Raw genomic sequence first — 24697 nt, forward strand, 5'->3', positions numbered from 1 at the left:
AACTTCTGAGCTTTGGGACAGGCCTCAGCCACTTCCTCTGCACCTACTTGTGGACCTGCTGGCCCCATTCGTCCTTGTCTCACCTGGGCAGAGCCCAGCCTGTACCCCTGAGCATAGGGGTCTCTCGGGCCCTGCCCCTCAAGCACAGCGCTCTCACTGAGGCCCCCCTACAGTGGGGGTTGCTCCTGGCGTCCTCCAGAGGCGGACTTGTGAAGCTGACACAAGCACTTTCATTGTCTACTCCAGAGTGAAAAATAAATGGTTTTATTGCAGGGCCAGTGATGGACACAAGGGTGTGAAATGGCAAGTCTTTTGACTGAGGCAGGGAAGGCACACTGAGGTGATAAATTACCCCCAATACTACGATTGCTGCAAAATAGGTGAATTCTTTAAAAGTGAAAAAGGGTAGTAGCAAAATCATTGTTAGGATCTGAGCCAAAACCAATAAAGTGGCCAAGTGAGAAGGAAATTTCAATCCAGAGGAGTTAATTCCATACAGTTTGGCAAAAAAAGTTGTGCAGCTTCCAAACTGGTGAGCTGTGTTCCAGGGCCTGCAGCTGGGCGAGGATCCGTTGTCTTCCCCCTGAGTCACTGGTGAGCAGACTTGGCGAGCCGTGGTCGTCCCCTTAGTGGCATGTGGCCCTGTCCAGGGAGCCCGAGGCTGCTGGGCCTCAGGAGCCAGGGCATGAGGAGCAGCGCTGCAGTAGCAGCGTGTGGCAGCCGTCACACACACGCACCGGCCGGGGGTAGGAGGGCAGGGCCAGCTCATTCCCTGAGCACGTGCTGCAGAAGATGTGGCCACAGTTCCGGCAGTGGTGCTGGAAGATGGGAGCAGGCGTCACCTGGCTGCCGCACCCTGTCTGCACACCCGCCCTGTCTTCCCAGCCCCTAACAGTAAATTCCTCTTCCAGAAAGCATGTCAGCCTACAGAGGCATCTAGACCATTGCTTCTCCGTTTTGGAGGGTTGCTGTGGCTGCACTTGCCTGACAAGGGTTTTGTCTAAACTGTTTACTGGACTAATGCAGCGAGCTGGCAGCCCCCACGGCAGGGCACGGGAGGATCTCTGGCCGGCTCCTCCAGATAGGGCATCCTGTTGTATAAATGGCTGCCGTGAACCTGGGCACATTGCGACACCAGGATGGGCCTGTGTGGGTGCTGCTCTTGGCATCACTCGCATCGTCCCCGTGGGCTAGATAAACACCTTGAATTCAGCCATTCAAGGGTGGGGACAGCTAGACCTTGTGGAGCACCCACTGCAGCAGGCCTTGTAGGCTCATGTGATCTCAAAGGCAGCCTCAGGAGGGCTGTGTGTAGCCCCCAATGTAATGGCAAGGCCTTGCCTGGAATTTGGAAGTTTTTTGCTTCTGCTTTTCCAGAGGCTGTTAGAGAGCGGTAGGTGGGGGCAGGGGGTGGCAGTGTGACAGGCATTCCTTTTGGGGCACTGATGCACTGCCCTGACCCACCCACCTGCCTGGGTCCTGAGGCAGGCTGCTCTGGCCACTGCCCTGCCCAGATTGCCAGGGATCTTCCAGTGCTGCTCAGATGCCTGTTCTCAGACCTGCTGCCCACGGGTTCACTAGAGATTGTTTTTCCCTGATTGAGCTGGATGCTGGTACTTAGAATATGATCCACTCATGTAGACCACCTTTGCACACAAAACAGCCCCAACTTCCTAAAGAAATTGGCCAGTAATCGAAAGGACTTGGGAGGGAAAAGGCCTGTGGCTGACTGTCTAGGGTTCCCAGAAAGGGGCAGGCTCAGAAGCCCGCTGCATGTGCTAGGCCAACACATGCAGGGGTGAGGCCCTGGGCTTTTCCTGGAATGAGGCAAAGCCAGTGACGTACCTTCCTCCGGGAAATGGAGAACTCCTTTCCACACTGCTTACAGTGTGTTGCTTCATCGTCTTTCAGCCAAGTATGGCCCTGAGGAGGACAGGACAGAACCCATGTTATGGCTCAGCAACTGGCGGGCCTTCAGCTGTATTCTGGCTGCCCAGCCCCTGCTGTCCCTTTCCTAAAAGCACCCAGTTCCCATCTGAGGCCTCTCTTTTCCACTAGATCTACTAGCCTTGGAGGACTGTCCCCCACCCTGAGCATAGCTGGAGCTCACATGTTACAGATGGGGCCTGTCCTTGGCTCTGGCTTCCCTCTGCAGGTTTCCCCTGGGCTGCAAGACATTCTCCAGCCTTGGGTTAACCTGAGACCCACCCACCTTTCAATAAATGCCCTTCGGCTGAGGTAACCACACTCAGGATCTGTTGCTTGCAACCCAACCCTGGCTGAGACGCTCTCTGAAGTGCCCACCTGACTGGCAGGAGGGAGAAGGGTGGACCCCGTTAGACTAGAACAGTTGTAAGTGATCCTTACAGAGACAAGGCTCCGTGCTTTTGCCCTAGAGATGGGAAGCCCTTCAATGCTCAGCACCCGATCCTCAGAGCAAGGAGAGGCAGATGTCTCCATTCTGCAGAGGAGGCGACAAGCTTTGAGAGAGACCTTTCTGGAGGTCCTGAGGGGAACTAGGATATGATTTATTCAGCCTCAGGGACTGTTTATAGGGGTCCAAGGCCTGATGTGCTGCTCTGGCTCATCAGCATCTCCTGGATGTGGCTTTCCTGAAGACACTGATCTAGGACTAGGAGCTGTGGCAAGGCACCCAGAGCTTCAGCCTTGTGTCCAATAGCTCCCGGTAACTCTAGAGCCCCGTTTTATTTGTATCCTCCCTCTGGTGCTGTTAGCTGTCCTTTTGTGCAAACACTTCTGTGCAGTGCAAGGGACATAAAGATATGCAGCTCAGCAATTACATCCAGAAGCGTTCAATCTATAGGGAGGATGAAATAAACGGAGCTTAAGTACAGGTCTAGGCTGTTAGCTGCTCTGAGTTTGCTGTGCTGCCTCTGACCTGCGGAGCGCTTGGAAGTCAGATGCCCAGTCATTTGGGCTCTGCTCCAGCACACGTGGGAAGCGCTCAAGGGTGAGAGCTTCTGCCACAGGTGGGCTGTCCCTTCTGCTCTGACCTGCACCCCGCACTGTTCCTTCCCCAGCAGGCCAGCCTGCCACCCGCACTAGGTCACCTGGTCCATGTGCTTCCACTTTCCTTAAGTGATGTATGTCATTCTGTCTTCCCAAAATGATCCTGAGATTGGGCCCAGCCCAGGACTTAAGTCCTCCTCAGAAATGGCACTGCAGTAGAGTAGGGTGGCCTTTGGCCTCCCTCTTGGGAAGGAAGGGTCTCTCTCTAACAACCCCTGATCTCTCTCTGCCACTGTCCTCGTCCTTCCTCAGGGCAGCTGTGATCTAGGCCTACTGTTAAACAACAGCTGAGGGCAGACCTAAGTTCCAGTTTGCACCCTGCCACTTGTCAGCATCACATCTCTGCCAAGTTACATGGCTCTGAGCAATGCTGTCTTTGTAAAGGAGTGATAACCCCCACCCCTCTGCCACACAAAAACCTAGAGCCTGCAGAGCCTTAGATGAGCTAGCTAACAGCTCTGTGTTCTTAGGCTGGTAACATTAATAACCCACTACCTTCAGGGCCTTATTGACTTCCTTGATATCTTCCATCTTCAGCTTGGACCTTAAAAAAAAAAATCATTCATAGCAGTGAGGGTGATAGACATGTATGAGGAGCATAACATGAGCTGTTCTAAAATGCTGGCTTTCCACCTGTTTGTCATCCCAGAGTCAGCTCATCACCTTGGCGCACGTCCACTGTCTGAGGCTGAGCCTATGAACAGAATCTGGCCCAAGGACAGACTGTTGAGCTGCAGGGTTTTCAAAGACAGAAATAGTTGCAGCTGTTTAAAACCTGAGAATTATCTCCTGGAAGCCAGGTTTCTGGCTCCCCTGGGAGTACGTTCCCATGCGTGGTGTGTGCCTGAGTAGGGGGAGGTGCACCTTTATTAGGCTTGGGCTTCCCCAGGGCAGGACCCCGAGTCTGCAGGGCCCTCCCTGGCCCTTTTCCTGCCACCTGCTCAGTCTAGGATGGTTGGGCCCAGGAGGCATGGTCATTTGTTCTTGCTCCATTCCTAGTGTTAAGAACAATTCCTTAGCTGCCCACCTAAGATCTTGACAGGGCTGAACATGGTCTGCACTGGTAGAATTAAACCAGATGAAATGAAATACCATGGACATGTAATTTGGGGGGAATGGTCTGAGCCCTTAAAAACTGAGATTAGCCTAAATTGTCACTGGATTAGCCTGATCTGCGTACCATGTTAGCGTGTTTCCAGTTCATTCACACGTTAGTCTCCATCTCTAGGCCTTTTCTGGTCACTGTGTGCTCTATGCCAGCCACTGTGTGCTCTGTGCTGGCCATTAGACCCCTGTCAATTTGGCCACCACACTTGCATCAGGCACAGGTACAGGACTGGTGAGAGTGGCGAGTCAACCCGAGGGCCCTGCAGGGGCTATGGAGAAAGGAACTTCTGTTCCTGATAGATAGCCCTGTGGGGACCAGCCCTGCTTGGAGGGAAGCAGCAGGCAGGGCAGCAGATTGGGAGGCAGAGACTGACTCCTGATGGCTGTTTTTGCTTAAGCCAGTTTGAATTGAATTTCTGTCATGTGCAATCAGATAAGGAGAAAAAACTGGCCATGGGTGTGAAAATGCAGTAATAATACAATGGACAAGTCCCACCATCTGCAGTGTGACCTATAGCACACTGGCAGGACTAAGGCACCAAGGATGAGAGCCACCAAGTCAAAGGAGACATAAGCACTGGGCTCTGCTCCCTCAGTACCAGCAGAGACTGATGGACAGACTCGGGGTGTGAGTATCCAGCCCAGAAAGGTAAGTAGTGGTTACCACGCTCCCACCGCAGCAGGCTTGGCCTCCCAAATGACCTCGCTCCTTCTGGGTCGACTGCAGGCTGAACAAGCAAGCCATGCCTCAGGGCCTGAATGCTGAGTTAGTGAATGTGAGGGTTCTGGTCACTAGAAAAATTAATAAATAATGAAGTCAGTGCTGTCATCGAGGCCTGCCTTCCTGACAACGGAACCTGGTCCAGGGCATGAGTGTGTGGTGGGTAGGCTGTGACTCCCCTGGTGGGGGCCCTGATGTAGGCAGTAGGTGGGAGAGCAGGGTTCTTACTGGCTGAGGTGCAGCCCCATCTCCTGAAGGGCTTGTTCCTGCTCGTCGCAAACCTTCTGCAACTCTGCCTTCTCGTCCTGGAGCTCCTTTAGCTCCTAAAGTGAACAAACCACATGCTTCACAGAGAATTCAAAGTCCTTTTTAAAGGTCTAGTCATTACGGCAACAAGCAGGTCAGAAGGTTTTTCAAGAGCAAAAAGCAGGGTTACTGTATGAACTTCAAGACAAGTCATCTCACAGATCACCTCTCATCTTGTTTCTCCAGAATGGGCCACCAGAATATGAGCCCAACAGGAGTGGCCCTGTGGCTGGGGAAGGGGGAAGCCATGTGCCTCAGGCACATTCAAAGCAGCCCCCCTTGCAGGGCACATAAGACTGCCTGAGTTTCTAGTAAAATACTTTTAAAACAAACTATCTCAAAAAGTACACAGATGAAGAACCTTATACAAATAGCCTGAATAAACTGTTTTGGAAAGGGCTGGTCAAAATTCTCTGAGAGTGGGTGAACAGGCTGTGAAGGCCAAGATCGGGGACCTCACTGAAGCCTGCAGGGGGGAGTGGTGCTCACTGGGGCGTCACTGATACCCGTGTGTAGCCTGGGGCCAGTGCCCCTTGAGGACAGGCTGGAGAGGGTCTGGATGAAGCCCCAGGACAGTAACATGGCGTTCTGGGCAGACTGGGGCAGCAGTGGGGCTTAGGCCTGAGCGGCAGGCAGTTCCCCTGCAGTGGCCCCTGGGCCTTCTGCCCCAGAGCTTGTGAACACAGGCACACACAGGCTCACGGTGAGGTTAGGCACATTTTGTGGTGTGTATGTGGGGAGAGTGTGTAATGAAAATCTTAGACCAATGTATTCTGAAATGGAGTTAAGGGGGCATGTTTCATGATGCAGAACTTTCTAGAAGTCCTCTTCTGCCCTCTGTTTCCTTTCCTCCCCTGCAAGCCTGAGCAGTTCTTGGGGAACTTATGCTGCCCCTAGCAGTCCCACCCTGGGACTGGCTCTAGGCACTTCCCAACAGAAATCAGTTTCTCAGCTCAAATGGCTCTTTCGTACCTGATCCAGTGATTACCATGATAGTCCAGGTCTGAAAGCTGCCCCGGGCCCAGGGACCTACCTCCAGGGATGGTGTGGTGCAGGAAGGCTGCCTGGAGCAGAGGGTGCACCCAGCCGCCGGCCCCACGGGGCAAAGCTGTGGAGGCCAGAGATGCCCCCCAGCAGCTCAAGAAGCTACAGCCACCTTCAAACCAGAACTGGCTGGACCTTCCTGCTTGCTGGGGAGATGTCTGGTGACTCTACCATGGGGGAAAACTAGACTGCCTGAGTTCCTGGGAGGTCTGGTTCTACAGCCAGGCCAAAGCCCCATTTGGGCATGCCACCCTCCTCTCCTGCAGTTCACCACAGGACCCCGGCTTTGCCTCCAAGTGAGGTGAGGCCTCCAGAGGACTGAGGTGACTGGGGATAGACAGGGAGATTTAGGGCTCTGGTTCAGTGTGCTTCCCTGCGTTGACCCAGGACCAGGTGGTAACCCGGGGCAGACAGACTGCCCACCTCGGGGGTAAAGGTGTGGACTGGCACTTGTTTAAATGTTTTCTGGTCCCTCCCCGTTTCCTTTTTTGCATGCCTACCATCCATTCTCCACACAGTGGTTGGCCCTCCGCCTCAGCATTCGTGCCGCCTCAGCCACGCCGCCCTTTCTACTCCTTCACTGCAACAGAGTCACCCACTCCCCTGTCCCTGCATGGCTGTCCCTGCTGTGATCCGACTCTCTTCCCAGGCTGCCCTGCCCCACCACGGGGACATTTTCCTTTGTGTTCTCTTCACAGCGTTCACCAGGGAGGCCCGCTGCTCCGCACACTGGCTTAGGCTTTGCCTTTGGCTTCCTGAGCAGAAGCTCCGCAGGTGAGGAGCCTCCCAGCGCGGGGCCGGCACACAGCGGGCAGGTGCTGGCAGGGTCTGAGCCAGGAGCCTCTGGGGGCGCCAGCAGCTCTCGTTCTCCCAGGGAGCCCCCACCGCACCTTTCTCAGGCCCTCCACTTGCTGTAGCTCTGCTCGGAGTAGTGAGGAAGCGTCCTTCTCACGCTGCAGTTCCCGCTGGAGGGCTTGCCTGCGCTCTTTTTCTGATTTCAACTCTTTGTCCAGACTTGAGCTGTTCTCCCAAAATGAACCAGAGTTAGTTTCCCTGGGAGATTTACGTGGAAAACCCACAACCCACTTCACCGCACAGGGATCGGGGAATCCGCAGGAATCCGAACTGCCAGTAAGCAACTAAGCCCTTCCCCAAAGCGTGGGCACAGGCACACACTTGGCGGGCAGCCCGGGACGCACAGGAGGGCGGAGAACTCTGAAACGCCTGCACCGCACAATACCGCCCGAGCAGAATCGTCTACTGGGAGGGACACCCGAGGGGCCAGCGAGTACAACCTTCATTCCGCTTTTCCCACCCGGAGCCAGGCGACAACGGGGGATACCGGGGCCTGAGGCCGGAGCAAGTTCCTGACGGTCAGCAGCGAGCCACTCCCCCGGCTCCCCTCCCCCCCGCGAAGCCCTGGGGACCCGGGCACCCCTGGAGCCTCATCTGTAATGCTCATTTGTAAACGGGGAGCCCAGCTGCGGCTTATCTCCTCCTCGAGCTCTCCCTTGTACTTAGCACATCCGCCCCCAGCCTCGTGCCAGCCTGGCAGACGAGACCGCGGCGCTGGGAGGTGGCCGCGAGCCGCCCCGTGGGCCTACCACTGTTCGTGCAGCTGGACAAGCTGGTGCTGCAAGGCGCTGGTCCTGGCACCCAGCTCCTGCTGCAGCCTCTGGCTCCGCTCCTCTGCCCCCTGGCGCCCCCTCTCCGAATGCTGCAACCTAGAGAAAAGGATCCGGCCTCAGGATTTAACTGAGTTTTTCATGTTTTAATTCCTGAATTTTTTCCTTTACATTAACACTGATATTCAGTAGAAGTGACTCTCATGTGTGTCTAGTTGAGTTTTAGCACCCGTATACATTCCATCAGGATCCTGCACAGCCCTGGGATCTGGAAGACTCCCTAGTCCTGCCCTTCGCAGCCACGCCTGCCTGTTCCTGCCCCTGCCCTGACAGTCACCCATATGCTGACCTGTGGCTTTGTCTTCTCCAGAATGTCACATGAATGGAATTAACTTTATACAAACTTTTGAGACTGGCTTCTTTCTCTGAGCACAGCATGTATGACTGCAATCAGTGTTCATAGTTCATTGTAGGGAGTGCTACTTTGCTTATCCGTCACCCAGTGAAACACATTTGGGTTGCTTCTAGTTCTCAGCAATTATGAATAGAATTGCTATAAATACTCATGTACAGATTTTGTATGAACATAAATTTTCGTTTCTCTTGGGCAAATAGCCAGGAGTGGGATGGCTGGGTCATATGGCAAGAGGATGTAGAGCTCTAAGAAACTGTTTTCTAAAGTGGTTGCACTGTTGCATTTCCACCAGTAACATATGAGTTCCAGTGGCTTCCAGCTTCACCACCACTTGGTATTGTCTGTAAAAAAACTCACTTAGCTGTTCTAATAGGTATATAGTGGCATCTCATTCTTCCGTTGTCCATTTTTAGATTAGATTGAATTTTAAGATCTTTATATATTTGGATACAAGTTCTTTTCAAATACGTGATTTGCAAAATTTCTCCCAATCTATATAACATGTCTTTTTATTCTCTTTACCATGTCTTTCACAGAACAAAAGTTTTAAATTTTGATAAAGTCCAATTTATCAAGGTTTTCTCCTATGGATTTGCTTTTATGTCACATTTAAGGCCTCTGTCTAACCCAAAGTCATGAAGATTTTCCTCTAAAAAGCTTTATAATTTTAACTTTTACTTACTTTTTAAGTTTTATTCAGACTTATGGTCCACTTTGAGTTACTTTTTATATAAGGTGTGAGGTATACAGATCAAGGCTCATTTTTTTTTTGCTTACAGATGTCTAATTCATTTATTGAAAATACTTTTCTTCCTCCATTGAACTGTCTTTGTACCTTTGTAGAAAAATCAGTTGTCCTTATTTGTGTGGGCATATTTTTAGACCCTAGTCTTATCCACTACTGATACGGTATTTAAATGTGACAGTGCCAAGGTGCTTACTGTATAGTCTGACCATCCCCTCCTCACCCACCCTGGAGGACAGTATGGTACAGTAGCCTAAAAGTTAAGTGAACACATGGCTTAGGTGAGGCTGGGGAATTCAGCCTCCTTACAGACCTGAAGGACAGTCAACCCAAGTTGTCTGTACTTTTGAGATAGACTGAGTAAGTCCCTAGGTCTTGAGAATGCACAGAACCTTCTACGAAATATCTACCAGGGGGAAGTGATTACCTTTCTTCCATTTGTTTCATGGTAGACATAACTTGATTGGATTTTTCTTCAAAAGATGTGATGGTTTCATTCTTCTGTTGTAAACTGCTCTCTGCATTCTGCAAAAGCAAGGAGAGGGGTCACACTCTCTCACCTGCACCTGCTCTGGGTTACAAGTGGGCATAACTGTTCACCTCACACTTTTCCAACACCTTCAAGAGCATCTCACTAACTGCTGCTCAGCTTTAGCAACAGAAAGAAAGGTAACAAGGCAGGTGATGTCACCTTTTGTTCTCCTCCACCAATGAATGGTCCATGCTCTTTGTCGAAAAGGAGCTTCAGAGTTGGATCTGATTCCGTGTTACTGAGCAGCCAGTTCTTGTGCCAAACACATCCCCGAGTTCATCTGACTCTGCAGAGGTCTCCTGGTGGGCCTTGTTAGTCCCACTTCTCTGAGCAGGAGAGAGGCTTCTGGTTGAAGGCTAGAGCATAGGCATGGTGGGGCTGAGTTCAGACCCTCAGCTGAGTGACTTTCTGAGTCGAGGCTTTTAACCACAGCAGATGGAAGTGACTGGGAGGGGGCAAGAAAGCACTGCGTTCCTGTGTGTCTGCCAGAGACACTCTGGAAACGAAAGGATACAGAAAGACTAAAGATAGAAGGAAGTCCTAATGCATTCCTAAGATATAACTTACAGACTATATTCTCTGACCTTAATGTAATAAATTAGACAACAAAAGGAGGGCAAAAGCATCTCATATTGGGAACTAAATAGTATATTACAAAAAAAACATTGAGCTAAAAAAAAAACCAAAAGAGAAATTGTGAAATACTTACAGCTGAAAGACAATGAAGACACTGTATAATATTTAATTGTGTTGAAGATGCTACTGAGTTAGATGCACCCTAATTTTATAGACCACTAAGAAAGAAAACACTACTACTGGAAATGTCATACCATCAAGTGTAAGATACATCTAGATCTCAGAGATGCTAAAATGTGAAAAATGTGTTTCTTAGATGAAATACTTTGTCAAAATTTGAGGGCCAGAGCTAAAGCAGTACTTGAGGGTAACTTTCAACTTTGAATAAAATTGTTCACAAAATTAAAAGCCAGTAAAACAGGTGAGTTAAGCATGCATTTCAAAAGTTGAAAATGAGCTAGAAAGCACCCCCCCAAAAGAAAGAATATAATAAAAGTGAGGGTAGATATGAAAATCAATGAAATAAGGAACAACAATAAACAATAAAGAATATTAGGAAAAAAGCTGCTTCTTTGAAAAGATTATTAGAAGAGACACACCTGTTCTAGATGGAATAAAAAAAGGACAATTAAGAAAATGCTGAATGAAAGAGATTAAAAAATTTGGAAAAGAAAATTATGAACAACTGTGAACCAAAACATTAGAAAACCTAAACAAAATATGATACATTTTTGGAAAAAATATTAAAAATACCAAAAATTTCCTGAAAAGGAATAGAAAATATGAGTAGGCCAGTGAGCATTCAATAAATTAAAATGGTAACCAAAGTCTTCCTACCTGCAGAGCCCCCATCCTAGAAGAATCCCCTAACACAGGTGGGTTCTCAAAACTTTCTGAGGACTCCTGCTGTGATATAATGAGCTGTAAGAAATACATATTTGGTCATTCATATGACCAAATACATTATTTCCCAGGTATAGGTGGTCTTAATTCACAGTTCCTGGTAACCCTGTAGAGTCTTAAAGGTGCAATGGGTGTCCTGTCATGTTAATAAGAGACTTTTGGACCCCACCAAAAAGGTTGAGCCAATGATTTAGTCAGTCATGACTATATTCAATGAAGTCCTCAAACAAAACCCCTGAGAAGAATATGTTGCTCTTTTGCATCCTGCTTCTCTGTGGAGAGAGGTTCTGTGCTTGGGGAACCAGACCAAATCCGTGTGTCACTGAGCCAGGCCCTAAGCTCCACGAGGACTGAAACACCTTTATTTGGGACTGTAGCTCTGCAAGGAAGCATGTTCCCAGCCTGGGGTGAATGAACCAGTGAAACTGGTGAAGCCGAAATCAGTCAAGGGAAAAGCTAGATTGGGAGAAACCTTTTATTTTCTTACAAGCAGCCTGGCTCCATTCACCTCCTCAGCCACTGCTCTTGCTCTCCTGTTTTCTCTCCCAACCAGAATGCACGCACCTCTTCCCCTGCCCCTTCCAGGAGGAACTCTTCAGGCAGAGCTCTGGCAACTGACAGGCACCAGACCAATTGTGCAATAGAGGGGAGGAGAGAACAGCTTCTCTCTACCCCTTGTTCCTGGGGGCTGCAGGAAGAAACACCTATTAATATGGAAATGGACTAAAGCTAGGCCAGGGATTCTGGAAATACTGCAATTTTACCCCACATGGACCTTGCCCTATGTCTCTCTTCCTCTGGCTGTTAACTTGTATCCTTTATGGTACCCTTTATTAAACTGGCAAGCAAACATGTTTTCCTGAGTTCTGTGAGCTGCTCTATTAATTAATCGACCCTAAGGGGGAAGTGTGGGAATCTCCAATCTGTAGCCAGTAAGTCAGAAGCACAGGGAACTGCCTGGCTCTTGCAGCCAGGATCTGGAGCAGGAGGTGGAGGGCACTCTTGTAGGACAAAGCCCTTACTGTGAGGACTCTAATGCTGTCTCTGGGCAGACAGTATCAGAATTGCATTGTGCTCTCCAATACCCTGCTGGTGTTGGAGGATTGCTCCATAGTGTGCATGGGAAGACCACCCCAGACACACACACACATTAGAATTGGTCCGGAAACTTGAAAGGAGCCATACTATTGTTGTAAAACCAAACCAAACCAAAATAACACACACACAAATACACAGATTTGCCATCTAGTATGAATTATTCCAGATAAAGAGAGCAGGAAAGCTTATTTTGTAATGCCAATCCAACCTAGATTGTGAAGCCAAATAAGGTTAGTAAAAGGAAAGAAAATTAGAGGTCCATCAAATACACAGCTGACTCTTGAACTTAGGAGTTGGGGCACCAACCCCCCATATAGTTGAAAATCCACATATAACTTTTAATCCCCTCCCAACACTTAACTCCTGATAGGCTACTGTTGACTAGAAACCTTCCTGATAACATAAACAACTGACCAATACATATTGTGTGTTATATGTATCACCTACTGTATTCTTACAATAAATCTGGAGAAAAGAAAATCTTTTTTTCAAATTGTTGCAAATTTCCAAAAAAACTTCTAAGATACTTATTGAAAAAAATCTGCATGTAAGTGGACTCACACAGTTGGAACCAGTGTTGTCCATGGGTCAACTATATAAACCCATATGTTACACATAATAAAATGTACTAGCTAGAGAACCTCCTCCCAAAACCACATATAACATGAAAATATACAAATTCATCAAATCCTGAAAGAGCTGGCCCTGGCACTGGAGACAGTCATTGCAGCTGGGAAGCAGGAAAGACCTTTTTCCTCTGGACAGGCACCAACTCAACCCCTGCCATCACTCCAGGTGCTGAGCAGCTCCAAAGAGTAGAGCTTCTGGGCACTAGAGGGTGCCACATACAAATATGAAACGTCAAAGGAACCTGGTTCAAACCAAAATTGCAAAACACCAGAAAGAGGGCCAAGTGAAACTGAACTTATCAATCTACATGAAAGAGATTTCAATATAAAAATCATAAACATGCTCATGGAGCTACATACAGAAGAGAGAGAAAAAGGAATAGAAAGTGTCTTTGAGGAAGTAATTGCTGAAAAATTCCCCAGTCTGGGGAAGGAGACAGTATCTCAGGCCATGGAGGTGTTGGGGTCCCCTCAACACAAGGGACCCAAGGAAGACAACACCAAGACATAATAATTAAAATGGCAAAGATCAAGGATAAGGACAGATTGTTAAAAGCAGCCAGAGAAAGAAAAAAGATCACATACAAAGGAAAACCCATTAAGCTATCATCAGACTTCTCAAAAGAAACCTCACAGGCCAGAAAGGAGTGGCATGATATATTTAACGCAATGAAGCAGAAGTGCCTCAAACCAAGAATACTTTACCCGGCAAGATTATCAGATTATTTAAATTTGAAGGAGGGATTAAACAATTTCCAGATAAGCAAAAGCTGAGAGAATTTACCTCCCACAAACCATCTCTACAGTGTATTTTAGAGGGATTGCTATAAATGGGAGTGTACCTAAGGCTAAATAGCTACCACCAGAAGAAATAAAACCATAGTAAAGAAAGTAGATTAATTAATTATTAAGCAGATGCAAAATGAAACCAACCACCCCCAAAGTCAGTTAAGGGATAGACAAAGAGTACAGAACACGGTAACTAACATATAGAGTGGAGGAGGAAGAAAAAGGAGGAAAGAAAGAAAAGAACCTTTAGATTGTGTTTGTAATAGCACACTAAGTGAGTTAAATTAGACTGTTAGATAGTAAGGAAGATACCCTTAAACCTTTGGTAACCATGAATCTGAAGTCTGCAATGGCAATAAGTACATACTATCGATAATTACCCAAAATGTAAATGGTCTGAATGCACCAATCAAGACATATGGTCACTGAATGGATAAAAAAAAGACTTGTCTATATTTTGCCTAAAAGAGACTCACTTCAAACCCAAAGACATACACAGACTAAAAGTGAAGGGATGGAAAAAGATATTTCATGCAATTAACAGGGAGAAAAAAGCAGGAGTTGCAGTACTTGTATCAGACAAAACAGACTTAAAAACAAAGAAAGTCATAAGAGACAAAGAAGGACATTACATAATGATAAAAGGGTCAGTCCAACAAGAGGATATAACCATTATAAATACCTATGCACCCAATACAGGAGTGCGTACATATGTGAAACAAATACTAACAGAATTAAAGGCGGAAATAGAAAGTGATGCATTCATTTTAGGAGACTTCAACACACAACTCACTCCAAAGGATAGATCAACCAGACAGAAAATAAGTAATGAGACAGAGGCACTGAACAACACATTAGAATAGATGGACCTAACAGACATCTACAGAACTCTACACTCAAAAGCAGCAGGATACACATTCTTCTCTCAAGTGCCCATGGATCATTTTTAAGAATAGATCACATACGAGGCCACAAAAACAGCCTCAGTAAATTCAAAAAGAATGAAATTTCACCAACCAGATTCTCAGACCACAAAGGTATGAAACTAGAAATAAATTATGTAAAGAAAACAAAAAAGCCTACAAACTCATGGAGGCTTAACAACATGTTCCTAAATAATCAATGGATCAGTGACCAAATAAAAACAAAGATCAAGCATTGTAAGGAGAAAAATGACAACAATAACTCAATACTGCAAAATCTGTGGGATGCAGCAAAGGCTGTGCTAAGAGGGAAGTATACTTACCTCAGGAAAGAACAATCCCATATGAACAGTCTAAACTCACAGTTAATGGAACTAGAAAAAGAAGAACAAATGAGGCCCAAAGTCAGTAGAAGGAGGGACATAATAATGATCAGAGCAGAAATAAATAAAATCGAGAAGAACAAAATAGAAAAAAATCAATGAAAGCAGGGGCTGGTCCTTCAAGAAAATACACAAAATAGATAAACCTCTAGCCAGACTTATCAAGAAAAAAAGAGAGTCTACACACATAAACAGAATCAGAAATGAGAAAGGAAAAATCACTACGGACACCACAGAAATACAAAGAATTATGAGAGAATACTATGAACAATTATATGGTAACAAACTGGATAACCTAGAAGAAACGGCCAACTTTTTAGAAAAATATAACCTTCCAAGGCTGATGCAGGAAGAAACAGAAAATCTGAACAGACCAATTACCAGCAACTAAATTGAATTGGTAATAAAAAAAACTACCTAAGAACAAAACTCCTGGTCCAGATGGCTTCACTGCTGAATTTTATCAAACATTTAGTGAAGACCTAATACCCATCCTCCTTAAAGTTTTCCAAAAAGTAGAAGAGGAGGGAATACTTCCAAACTCATTCTATGAGGCCAGCATCACTCTAATACTAAAACCAGGCAAAGACACCACAAAAAAAGAAAATTACAGACCAATATCTCTGATGAACATAGATGCAAAAATGTTCAACAAACTATTAGCAAACCAAATTCAAAAATACATCAAAAAGATCATCCATCATGATCAAGTGGGATTCATCCCAGGAAAGCAAGGATGGTACAACATTGGAAAATCTATCAACATCATATATGACTTCAAGAAAAAGAGGGACAAAAACCACACAATCATCTCCATAGATGCTGAAAAAGCATTTGATAAAATTCAACATTCATTCATGATAAAAACTCTCAACAAAATGGGTATAGAGGACAAGTACCTCAACATAATAAAGGCCATATATGACAAACCCACCGCCAACATTATACTTAACAGAGAGAAGCTGAAAGCTTTTCCTTTAAGATCAGGAACAAGACAAGGATGCCCACTCTCCCCACTTTTATTCAACAAACTTCTGGAGGTCCTAGCCATGGCAATCAGACAACACAAAGAAATAAAAGGCATCCAGATTGGTAAGGAAGAAGTTAAACTGTCCCTGTTTGCAGATGACATGATATTGTGCATAAAAACCCTAAGGAATCCACCCCAAAACTACTAGAATAACTGAATTCAGCAAAGTTGCAGTATACAAAATTAATACACAGCAATCTGTTGCATTCCTAGATACTAATGATAAACTAGCAGAAAGAGAAATCAAGAAAACAATTCCATTCACAACTGTATCAAAAAAGAATAAAATACCTAGGAATAAACCTAACCAAGGAGGTAAAAGACCTATACCTGGAAAACTACAAGACATTCATGAGAGAAATTAAAGAAGGTACCAATAAATGGAAATACATCCCGTGCTCATCGATAGGAAGAATTAATATTGTCAAAAAATGGCTATCCTGCCTAAAGCGATCTACAGATTCAATGCAATCCCTATCAAAATAACAACAGAATTCTTCAACGAATTAGACCAAATAGTTCTAAAATTCATATGGAACCACAAAAGACCCCAAATAGCCAAAGCAACCCTGAGAAGGAAGAATAAAGCGGGGTGGATTACACTCCCCAACTTCAAGCTCTACTATAAATCCACAGTAATCAAGACACAAGACACAAGCCACCACAAGTCAATTTGGTACTGGCACAGGAACAGACCCATAGATCAATGGAACAGAATAGAGAGCCCAGATATAGACCCAAGCATACATGGTCAATTAATATATGATAAAGGAGCTATGAACATACAATGGGGATATGACCGCCTCTTTAAGAACTGGTGTTGGCAAAATTGGACAGCTACATGTAAGAGAATGAAACTGGATTATTGTCTAACTCCATACACAAAGTAAACTCAAAATGGATCAAATACCTGAATGTAAGTCATGAAACCATAAAATTCTTAGAAGAAAACATAGGTAAAAATCTCTTGAATACAAACATAAGCAACTTTTCTCTGAACACATCTCAGTAAGGGAAACAAAAGCAAAAATGAACAAATGGGACTATATCAAACTAAAAAGCTTCTGTACAGCAAAGGACACCATCAACAGAACAAAAAGGCATCCTATGGTATGGGAGAATATATTTGTAAATGACATATCCAACATGGAGTTAACATCCAAAATATATAAAGAACTCACACACCTCAACACCCAAAAAGCAAATAACCCTATTAAAAATGGGCGGAGGATATGAACAGACAATTCTCCAAAGAAGAAATTCAGATGGCCAACAGGCAGGCACATTGCTAATTATCAGGGAAATGCAAATTAAAACCACAGTGAGATATCACCTCACACCAGTTAGGATGGCCAACATAGAAAAGACTAGGAACAACCAATGCTGGCAAGTATGCGGAGAAAAGGGAACCCTCCTGCACTGCTGGTGGAATGTAAGCTAGTTCAACCACTGTGGAAAGCAGTATGGAGGTTCCTTAGAAAACTAAAAATAGAAAAACCATTTTACCCAGGAATTCTACTAGGAATTTACACAAAGAAAACAAGTTCTCAGATTCAAAAAGATATATGCACCCCTATTTTTTTTATCATTAGTCTACAATTACATGAAGAACATTGTTTACTAGGGTCCCCCCTTCACCAAGTCTCCCCCACAAAACCCATTACAGTCACTGTCCATCAGTGTAGTAAGATGTTGTAGAATCACTATTTGTCTTCTCTGTGTTGCACAGTCCTCCCCATGCCCCTCCAACATTATACATGCTAATCGTAATGCTCCCTTTTTCCCCACCCTTATCCCTCCCATTCTCCCCAGTCCCTTTCCCTTTGGTAACTGTTAATCCATTCTTGGGTTCTGTGATTCTGCTGCTGTTTTGTTCCTTCAGTTTTTCTTTGTTCTTATACTTCACATATGAGTGAAATCATATAATGGAATAATATTCCATTGTGTATATGTACCACATCTTCTTTATCCATCCATCTACTGATGGCCACTTAGGTTGCTTCCATTTCTTTGGCTATTGTAAATAGTGCTGCAATAAACATAGGGTGTCCCCCTATTTTTGTCACAGCACTATTTACAATAGCAAGATATGGAAGCAACCTAAGTGGCCATCAGTAGATGAATGGATAAAGAAGATGTGGGATGTCTTTACCCATTCAATGGAATACTATTCAGCCATAAGAAGAAAACAAATATTACCATTTGCAACAACGTGGATGGATCTAGAGGGTATTATGCTCAGTGAAATAAGCCAAGCAGAGAAAGACAAGTACCAAATGATTTACCTCATTTGTGCAGTATAACAATGAAGTAAAACTGAAGAAACAGAACAGCAGCAGACTCAGACTCCAAGAAGAGACTAGTGGTTACCAAAGGGGAGAGGTGGTGGGGGAGGGAGGCAGAAAGGGATTGAAGGGTATTATGATTAGTACACATGGTGTAGGAGGGGTCACAGGGAAGACGGTGTAGCACAGAGAAGACAAGTAGTGACTCTCTGGCATCTTACTACACTGATGGACAGCAACTACAACGGGGTATGTGTGGGGACTTGATAATATGGGTGAATGTAGTTACCACAATGTTTTTCATGTGAAACCTTCATAAGAGTGTACATTAATGATACCTTAATAAAAATAAATAAATAAAATGTACTAGCTCACTGAATCAAGAGTATATTTAAATACATTACAATCAAGTAGGACTCCAGCAGTGTGAATCTATCAAATAAATTGCAGCATAACTAAGGGAGAAAAAAAGCATGAATACCACAATAGATAAAATGCAAAAAGAAAGCATTAATAATTTATGATAAAACCTCTGAGCAAACAAGAACTAGATGGCAACTTCCTTAACTCATTCAAAACCAGACATCTCAGGAGGAACTTTCAGATGCATTCTTTTTGAGATAAGGACCACAAACTTGCTCAGATTTCTACTACTGTTCAATATAGTCTAGAGGCTCTGGTCAGAGAGGTAAGAAGCAAAAGAGAAAAAAAGCACAAAAATTGAGAGTGAAGAGATTCAGCTGTCTTTGTTGATCATATGATCAATTACATCTAAAACCAGTATGATCAAAGCAAACTATTACATGTAGGTGGTCAATAAAACTGTCAAACACAAGACCAATTCACAAGCACAAAGCACTTCTCTATCCCAGCAAGGCCCAACTGGAGGCTGCGGCCAGAGAAAGCGCCAGTCACACCAGCAACAAGAACTACAAAGACTCCAGGAACCCACCAAGAGAAAACACCAGACCTTTACAGAGTAAAAAGGACAGGAGAGAGAGAGACGGGGGAGCGGGGAGAGAGAGAGAGATGCTCTGGATGGAATGGCTTCATATACCAGGAGGTTAATTTTTTCTCAAATTAACCTATAAATTCAATGTAATCTCCATTTATGAAATTCAGCTGGAGTTTTAAAAGAAAATTTATTAACTATTCTAAAATTTTTATCCAGAATAAAGGTTTACAAGTAGATAAATCAATCTTGAAAAAGAAAAGAGGGGAAAAAAGTGGGCAAAGAGAGCTGGACTGACTGACCTAAGGGATAGGTTGAGTCGAGTCCCTCCCCAGTTCGTATGGGGGAGCCCTAACCCCCAGGACCACACAGTGTGACCGTATCTGTTAGGCCTCTCAGTCTGCAGTACTCTGTTACAGCAGCCCTTGCCAACTAATACTACCGGCCAGATGCTCCACTTCCCGCAAAGCAGCGGTAATTCAGACAGAAACTCGGAGACATTCCGCTTTGTAGAGGATGTTGGTACAAGACAGTTGGTACCACCTGTCAGTGAGGAAAGAATGGACTAGCTCTGAAGGGGTCTGCTGTACAGTGGAAAAGAAAACCAGACTCCTAGGTAAGGTCGTATATAAAGGCTGACTCTAGACGCAGGACAAACGTGAATGTGAGAGGTCTGTAAAACCAGTGGAGGGTATCTTTGACACCTAGGCTTGAGAAAGGGCTTCTCAGACAAAAACCTCAAGCTGCATACCCTAACGTGGGAGCTGGCACATTTGACTACGTCAGAAATAAGGACTGATGGGTACTGGATGACAGAGCAGGAGATGTTTATAATGTGTAAACCAATAAGGGACCAATATTCAGATCCTAGATAGAATTACCACTAATCCAAAAGGAAGAGATAGAAAACCCTATCCCCGTAAAAGGACAAAAAATAGGAACAGGCCAGTCACAAAGAGGAAACATAAATGGCAGGCAAACATGGAGGGAGGCACAAGCTCACTGGGCTGGGAAGTGAGCGCACAAACCCCACGCCAGTCACAGCACAAGCCCAGCAGCCCTCCCAGAAGGTGACCTGGCTGCTCACACAGCATCCCACGAGCCAGAGGGCGCTACAGCTTACGGCTGCCAGGAAGAGGCTCCCCGACCTGGGGGAGCTGCGTGGGCTAGCTGCCAGGTCGTCTTTGGCCAGCGAGGGGGCGGAACACCGTTTGTCCCTCACTGGGAGCCCCGCCAGGACACTAACCACGTAGATGCTAAAGTCAGCTAGACACACGATGGACGCAGCTCCTAGGGGACCGAAGGGACAGGAGAGCTGCAGCACGATGCTGCTCTGCATATTAAAATTCAGGTACTCCAAATGATACTACAGGTTTCGGAATGACACATATAAATGAAAAGAGTCACTTTAGAACACTGGCCTAGAGGAAAGTTGGGAGTCGGGATGGGGGATAAAAGGCAGGAGGGCAGCAGAGACAGGGAGAGAGGTGTATAGACTATAGATACATGGGGAGAGATGGAGACAGAGTGCCTCGAGCGGAGGGATACAGCTACGTCCTCTGCCTGGAAGGCCCAGAAGAGGAGAAGGGTGTGAAGAGAACACAGGCTGGCAGACTCCCAGCAGTGCCGGAGGGATGCGGGGTGGCTGCCGCCACAGGAAACCTGACGAAAGTGGCACTGGCTTGGTGCTCAGCTGTGGTGCTGTCAGAGGACAGTGCAGGCTAGCACACTAGCGACCCTCCTTAGCTGAGACAAACAGCCAGGAAAAGGGGCACTTGCTCAGGCCCAGAAAATGGGACCCATGGTCCCAGGGCCTCGGCTCCAGGGTGTGTCAGACACCAGTGTGTGCGGGGGCTGCCTTCCAAACAGGGCCTGTAAGCTAGGGGTTTGCAGAGACGGACAGGAATGGAGAGTCCCAAGGCAGGGGCCTCACGGGCTAGAAAAGCCCACTGCTTGTGGACCAGGAGGTAGGAAACTGCAAACTGACTGGCAAAAGCCTGGGACTACCTGCAGCAGAGCTCAGGTTAGGGTGCTTCCTACCCACTTCAGGCTGCTGCTCCTGCCATCAGTGTGTGTGAGAGAGGTGGGGACACAGCAAAGAAAAGAAGCAGGCCAAGCAGTGTGTCTAAGAAATCGGCCGCTGAACCATGGTGGCCAACACGGGGTCTGAGTGGAGGCACACTCACTGGAGGCCGCGGCTGAGGGATGGTCAAAGCAAGCACACGTCTGTGACTGTGTAATCCCGATACACCCTCCAGGCCGCATGCCCCAAGAGCCCACTTCTGATGTCCCACGGACCATGGTGGGCTTCTCAGGGACCAGGAAGGTCAGGGTCAAGTTCCTTAGAAGGCAGAAGCAGGGTAACCAGACATGCTAAGAAATGGAGCCCCTGGCATCCCAGGCAGCCTTCACTGTCCTTGCCCTGAGGATGCCAGGACTACTGTGGGCCAGGGACTGTCGTGTGTGCCCTTTGTGTCCCCTTTGTAAACGTATTTCCACTGAGCTGATCCTGCTTCTGCTCTGCCATTTCATGCCAGGTGGAATGGATTATGTGAGAAAGATGGCTGGTCTTCTGGTTTGCACACAGGCCATGTGGGCTGGATGGGGTGCTGCCCACCACCTGGGCACTGGATGCCAAGGGTGCAGGGACTGGATGGGACTTCCCGTTGGCCCCGTGAAGTTGACTGTGGTAGACACACCACATTCTCCCCCGATCTGGCCTGCAGCCCAGAAATGATGGCCCGAGGCTCCCCTTGCAGCCAAGCCTAGCTGGGCTGCCAAGAACTTTCCTGTGTAATTGGATGGAGTGATGTGTGCAACTTCTCCGTCTGAGCAAATCTCAGGCTCTGGACTCTTGCTTTCCTCGTAACAACCAGAGTGGCTTTGAAAGCCTGGGTCCCTGAGTGCCTGCAGGGAGACACACTACTGGACTGAAATGCTTTCCTTGGAACTGTTATGTAAGACACACACTTCCACATTTTTAAGCCTCTCTGTTGCAGGGTCTGCTAAGTCATTACAGTAGTTGAAATGCATCAACATCATGTCCACCAGAAGAAAACATGGAAAAATTAATATAGACAACTTATTAGGAGAGTGAGACTGTTTTCCTCCTTTTCTCCTTTTCCTTCAGTTTTCACAGTTGCTATGGTAACAGTACTGATTAGGTATCAGCTTTAAAAAAGGACCGAATGACATACTTTGTCCGTGTGTGCTTACATTCTCTTTGACACCGACGTTACCGCAAGTAACCCCATCATGGAAAAGGAAATGGGAGTGTTTTGGCAATCAAATAGGAAACAGAACTTCAATAAAAGAAAAGTAAAAAGGACACAGAATAGTATCCTTCTGGGTAGCTTCTGGGCAAGGAAGTGTTACAATTTCAGACTCCATCTTTCAGACTCTGGACGACTGACTCTGGCTGGGCGAGCTCCCCTGACCACCCTGAAATGACTGGAGACAGGCAGCTTTGCTGTGTGGCCTGGAGCCCCAGCAAGATGAACTTAATGGTAAAGCCTGGGAGGAATACTAACTTCTACCCTTAACCTACTTCTCTATTTACTGGGGCAAACAATCAGTAATGGCAGGAGGAGACAGCAGGAAGATAGTGAAGGTATGGCAGGCAAAGTTCAAGTTTGGCTCAAACGACACAGCTCAGTTTTCAGCTCTACTTACTAGCTGTGCCACCAGGTGCGTGTGAGCTGGCACTCGGTTCTGCCTTGTCACTTACATTTCCTCCCACTCTGTGACTTTCTCAGGGACTGCTGGGAGACTCAAATAAAATAAATGCAATAATGCATTAACAGGGCCTAGGGCAAGGTCAGACACACACCAGGTCCTCACAGATGCGTCTATTCCCAGTGTCTGCAGGGAGGAGGATACAGGGCTGGAAGGCAGGCTGTGCTAAGCTTTGCACTGCAGACAAGCAGTGGGAAGCCAGGTTTGTGATACGGACACAAAGCCAACCCCCACCTGAACTTTGTGAAACATCTGTAAATTAATTGCTTTGACGTCTTCCAGTTGCTGGCGGAGGGCCACAAGAGTGTCCTGCTTCTCATGGGTATCCTTTTCTAGTAACTTCATTGCAATTTCCATTTCGGTTTTCATTCCAATTTGTAGCTCCAGTTCTTTTTCAAGTTCCTTAAAAGGATATGAACAAGGAAAATGTTTAAGTAGATCAGAGAAATGTATTTAACTGATGTATCTTAGGCAATGACTGAAATATAAACTGAAGGTCAGAATAGGTTAGAGAGATTTAGGAAAGTCTGTCCGGAGTGTACCTAGATGAAGTTCTCCTTTTTTTTCTCATTTTACAAGGAAAAGCAGTTCTGGGTCAAGTTAACAGAAAGCTGGTAGGTGGCAGTATCAGCTAGCACTCCAGCACCATGTTCTTTAAACCCCAAGATCAGAGGGCACGGGTCTGAAAGCCAGAGACATTTGCTTGCCTGGCAGTGTTAGAGCTCCTGAGCAGTTTGCAAATGGATGGCATCGAGGGTGCAGCCACTTGGAAAAAGTTCTGCTACTGGATAATTCGGGACGTATGTTCCCCACATCCATGGAAGGAGATGAAGCCAATGCAAGAGCTGTGTTTAATAAAAACACCGGTCACTGCCACACAAACTGGGTGGAAATAATCAGACCAGAAGCTGTGACTGAGGGAGCTGTGTGGCCAAAGAAAGCCGGAGTCTGGTCCTTTTCATAAAAAGGATTATGATATTGGAAAAAATGCAGAACTGAGTGATAATATAGCTTTTCTTTTTTGAGGGACAATTCTGACTCTCCATATTTTTTTTTTTTTGAGAGGGCATCTCTCATATTTATTGATCAAATGGTTGTTAACAACAATATAATTCTATATAGGGGACTCAATGCTCAATGCACAATCATTAATCCATCTCAAGCCTAATTCTCATCAGTCTCCAATCTTCTGAAGCATAACGAACAAGTTCTTACATGGTGAACGAATTCTTACATAGTGAATAAGTTCTTACATGGTGAACAGTACAAGGGCATTCATCACAGAAACTTTCGGTTTTGATCACGCATTATGAACTATAAACAATCAGGTCAAATATGAATATTCGTTTGATTTTTATACTTGATTTATATGTGGATCCCACATTTCTCCCTTTATTATTATTATTATTTTTAATAAAATGCTGAAGTGGCAGGTAGATGCGAGATAAAGTTAGAAAACATAGTTTAGTGTTGTAAGAGAGCAATTGTAGATGATCAGATGTGTGCCTGTAGACTATGTGCCCTAGACAAGGGCAAGAAAACATCCACGGATGCAGAAGCTTTCTCTCAAAACAGTAGGGGGTGAGGTTCTAAGCTTCAACACTATTGTTCCCCGATTTCTCACCTGATTGGCCCCCCCTGCGACTGTGCCTATCTTAGGTTGTTCCTCCCTTGAGGAATCTTACACGTCTCTGGCTAACCAGTCATCTTCTGGGGCCATACAGGGAAATGTAAAGTTGGTAAGTGAGAGAGAAGCCATATTGTTTGAAAAGGTTAGCTTTTTACTTCTTTGCAGATTTATGCCCTGTGGCTTCTATGCCCAGCACTTGTCTCGAGCTTTACCACCTAGAGGAATTATGATACTCGGTA

At 46.0% G+C, this 24697-nt stretch overlaps 1 protein-coding gene across 2 annotated transcripts in view; it reads right to left on the reverse strand.

Annotated features, from left to right (window-relative positions):
- Positions 1 to 241: 241 nt before the first annotated feature.
- RUFY1 (RUN and FYVE domain containing 1) overlaps positions 242 to 24697 on the reverse strand; it is a 53121-nt gene continuing 28665 nt past the window's right edge. For both annotated transcript variants that reach the window (XM_073221741.1, XM_073221742.1), the window contains exons 11-18: positions 23063 to 23230; positions 9421 to 9518; positions 7813 to 7932; positions 7099 to 7228; positions 5087 to 5181; positions 3526 to 3574; positions 1846 to 1923; positions 242 to 818 (exon numbers count right to left, since the gene is read on the reverse strand). In XM_073221741.1, the coding sequence (XP_073077842.1) occupies positions 672 to 818; positions 1846 to 1923; positions 3526 to 3574; positions 5087 to 5181; positions 7099 to 7228; positions 7813 to 7932; positions 9421 to 9518; positions 23063 to 23230 (885 nt within the window). In that variant the 3' untranslated portion in view covers positions 242 to 671. The remainder of the gene's footprint in view (positions 819 to 1845; positions 1924 to 3525; positions 3575 to 5086; positions 5182 to 7098; positions 7229 to 7812; positions 7933 to 9420; positions 9519 to 23062; positions 23231 to 24697) is intronic.

The sequence above is a fragment of the Manis javanica genome, chromosome 14, assembly GCF_040802235.1.
Source record: "Manis javanica isolate MJ-LG chromosome 14, MJ_LKY, whole genome shotgun sequence".
Lineage (NCBI taxonomy): Eukaryota > Metazoa > Chordata > Mammalia > Pholidota > Manidae > Manis > Manis javanica.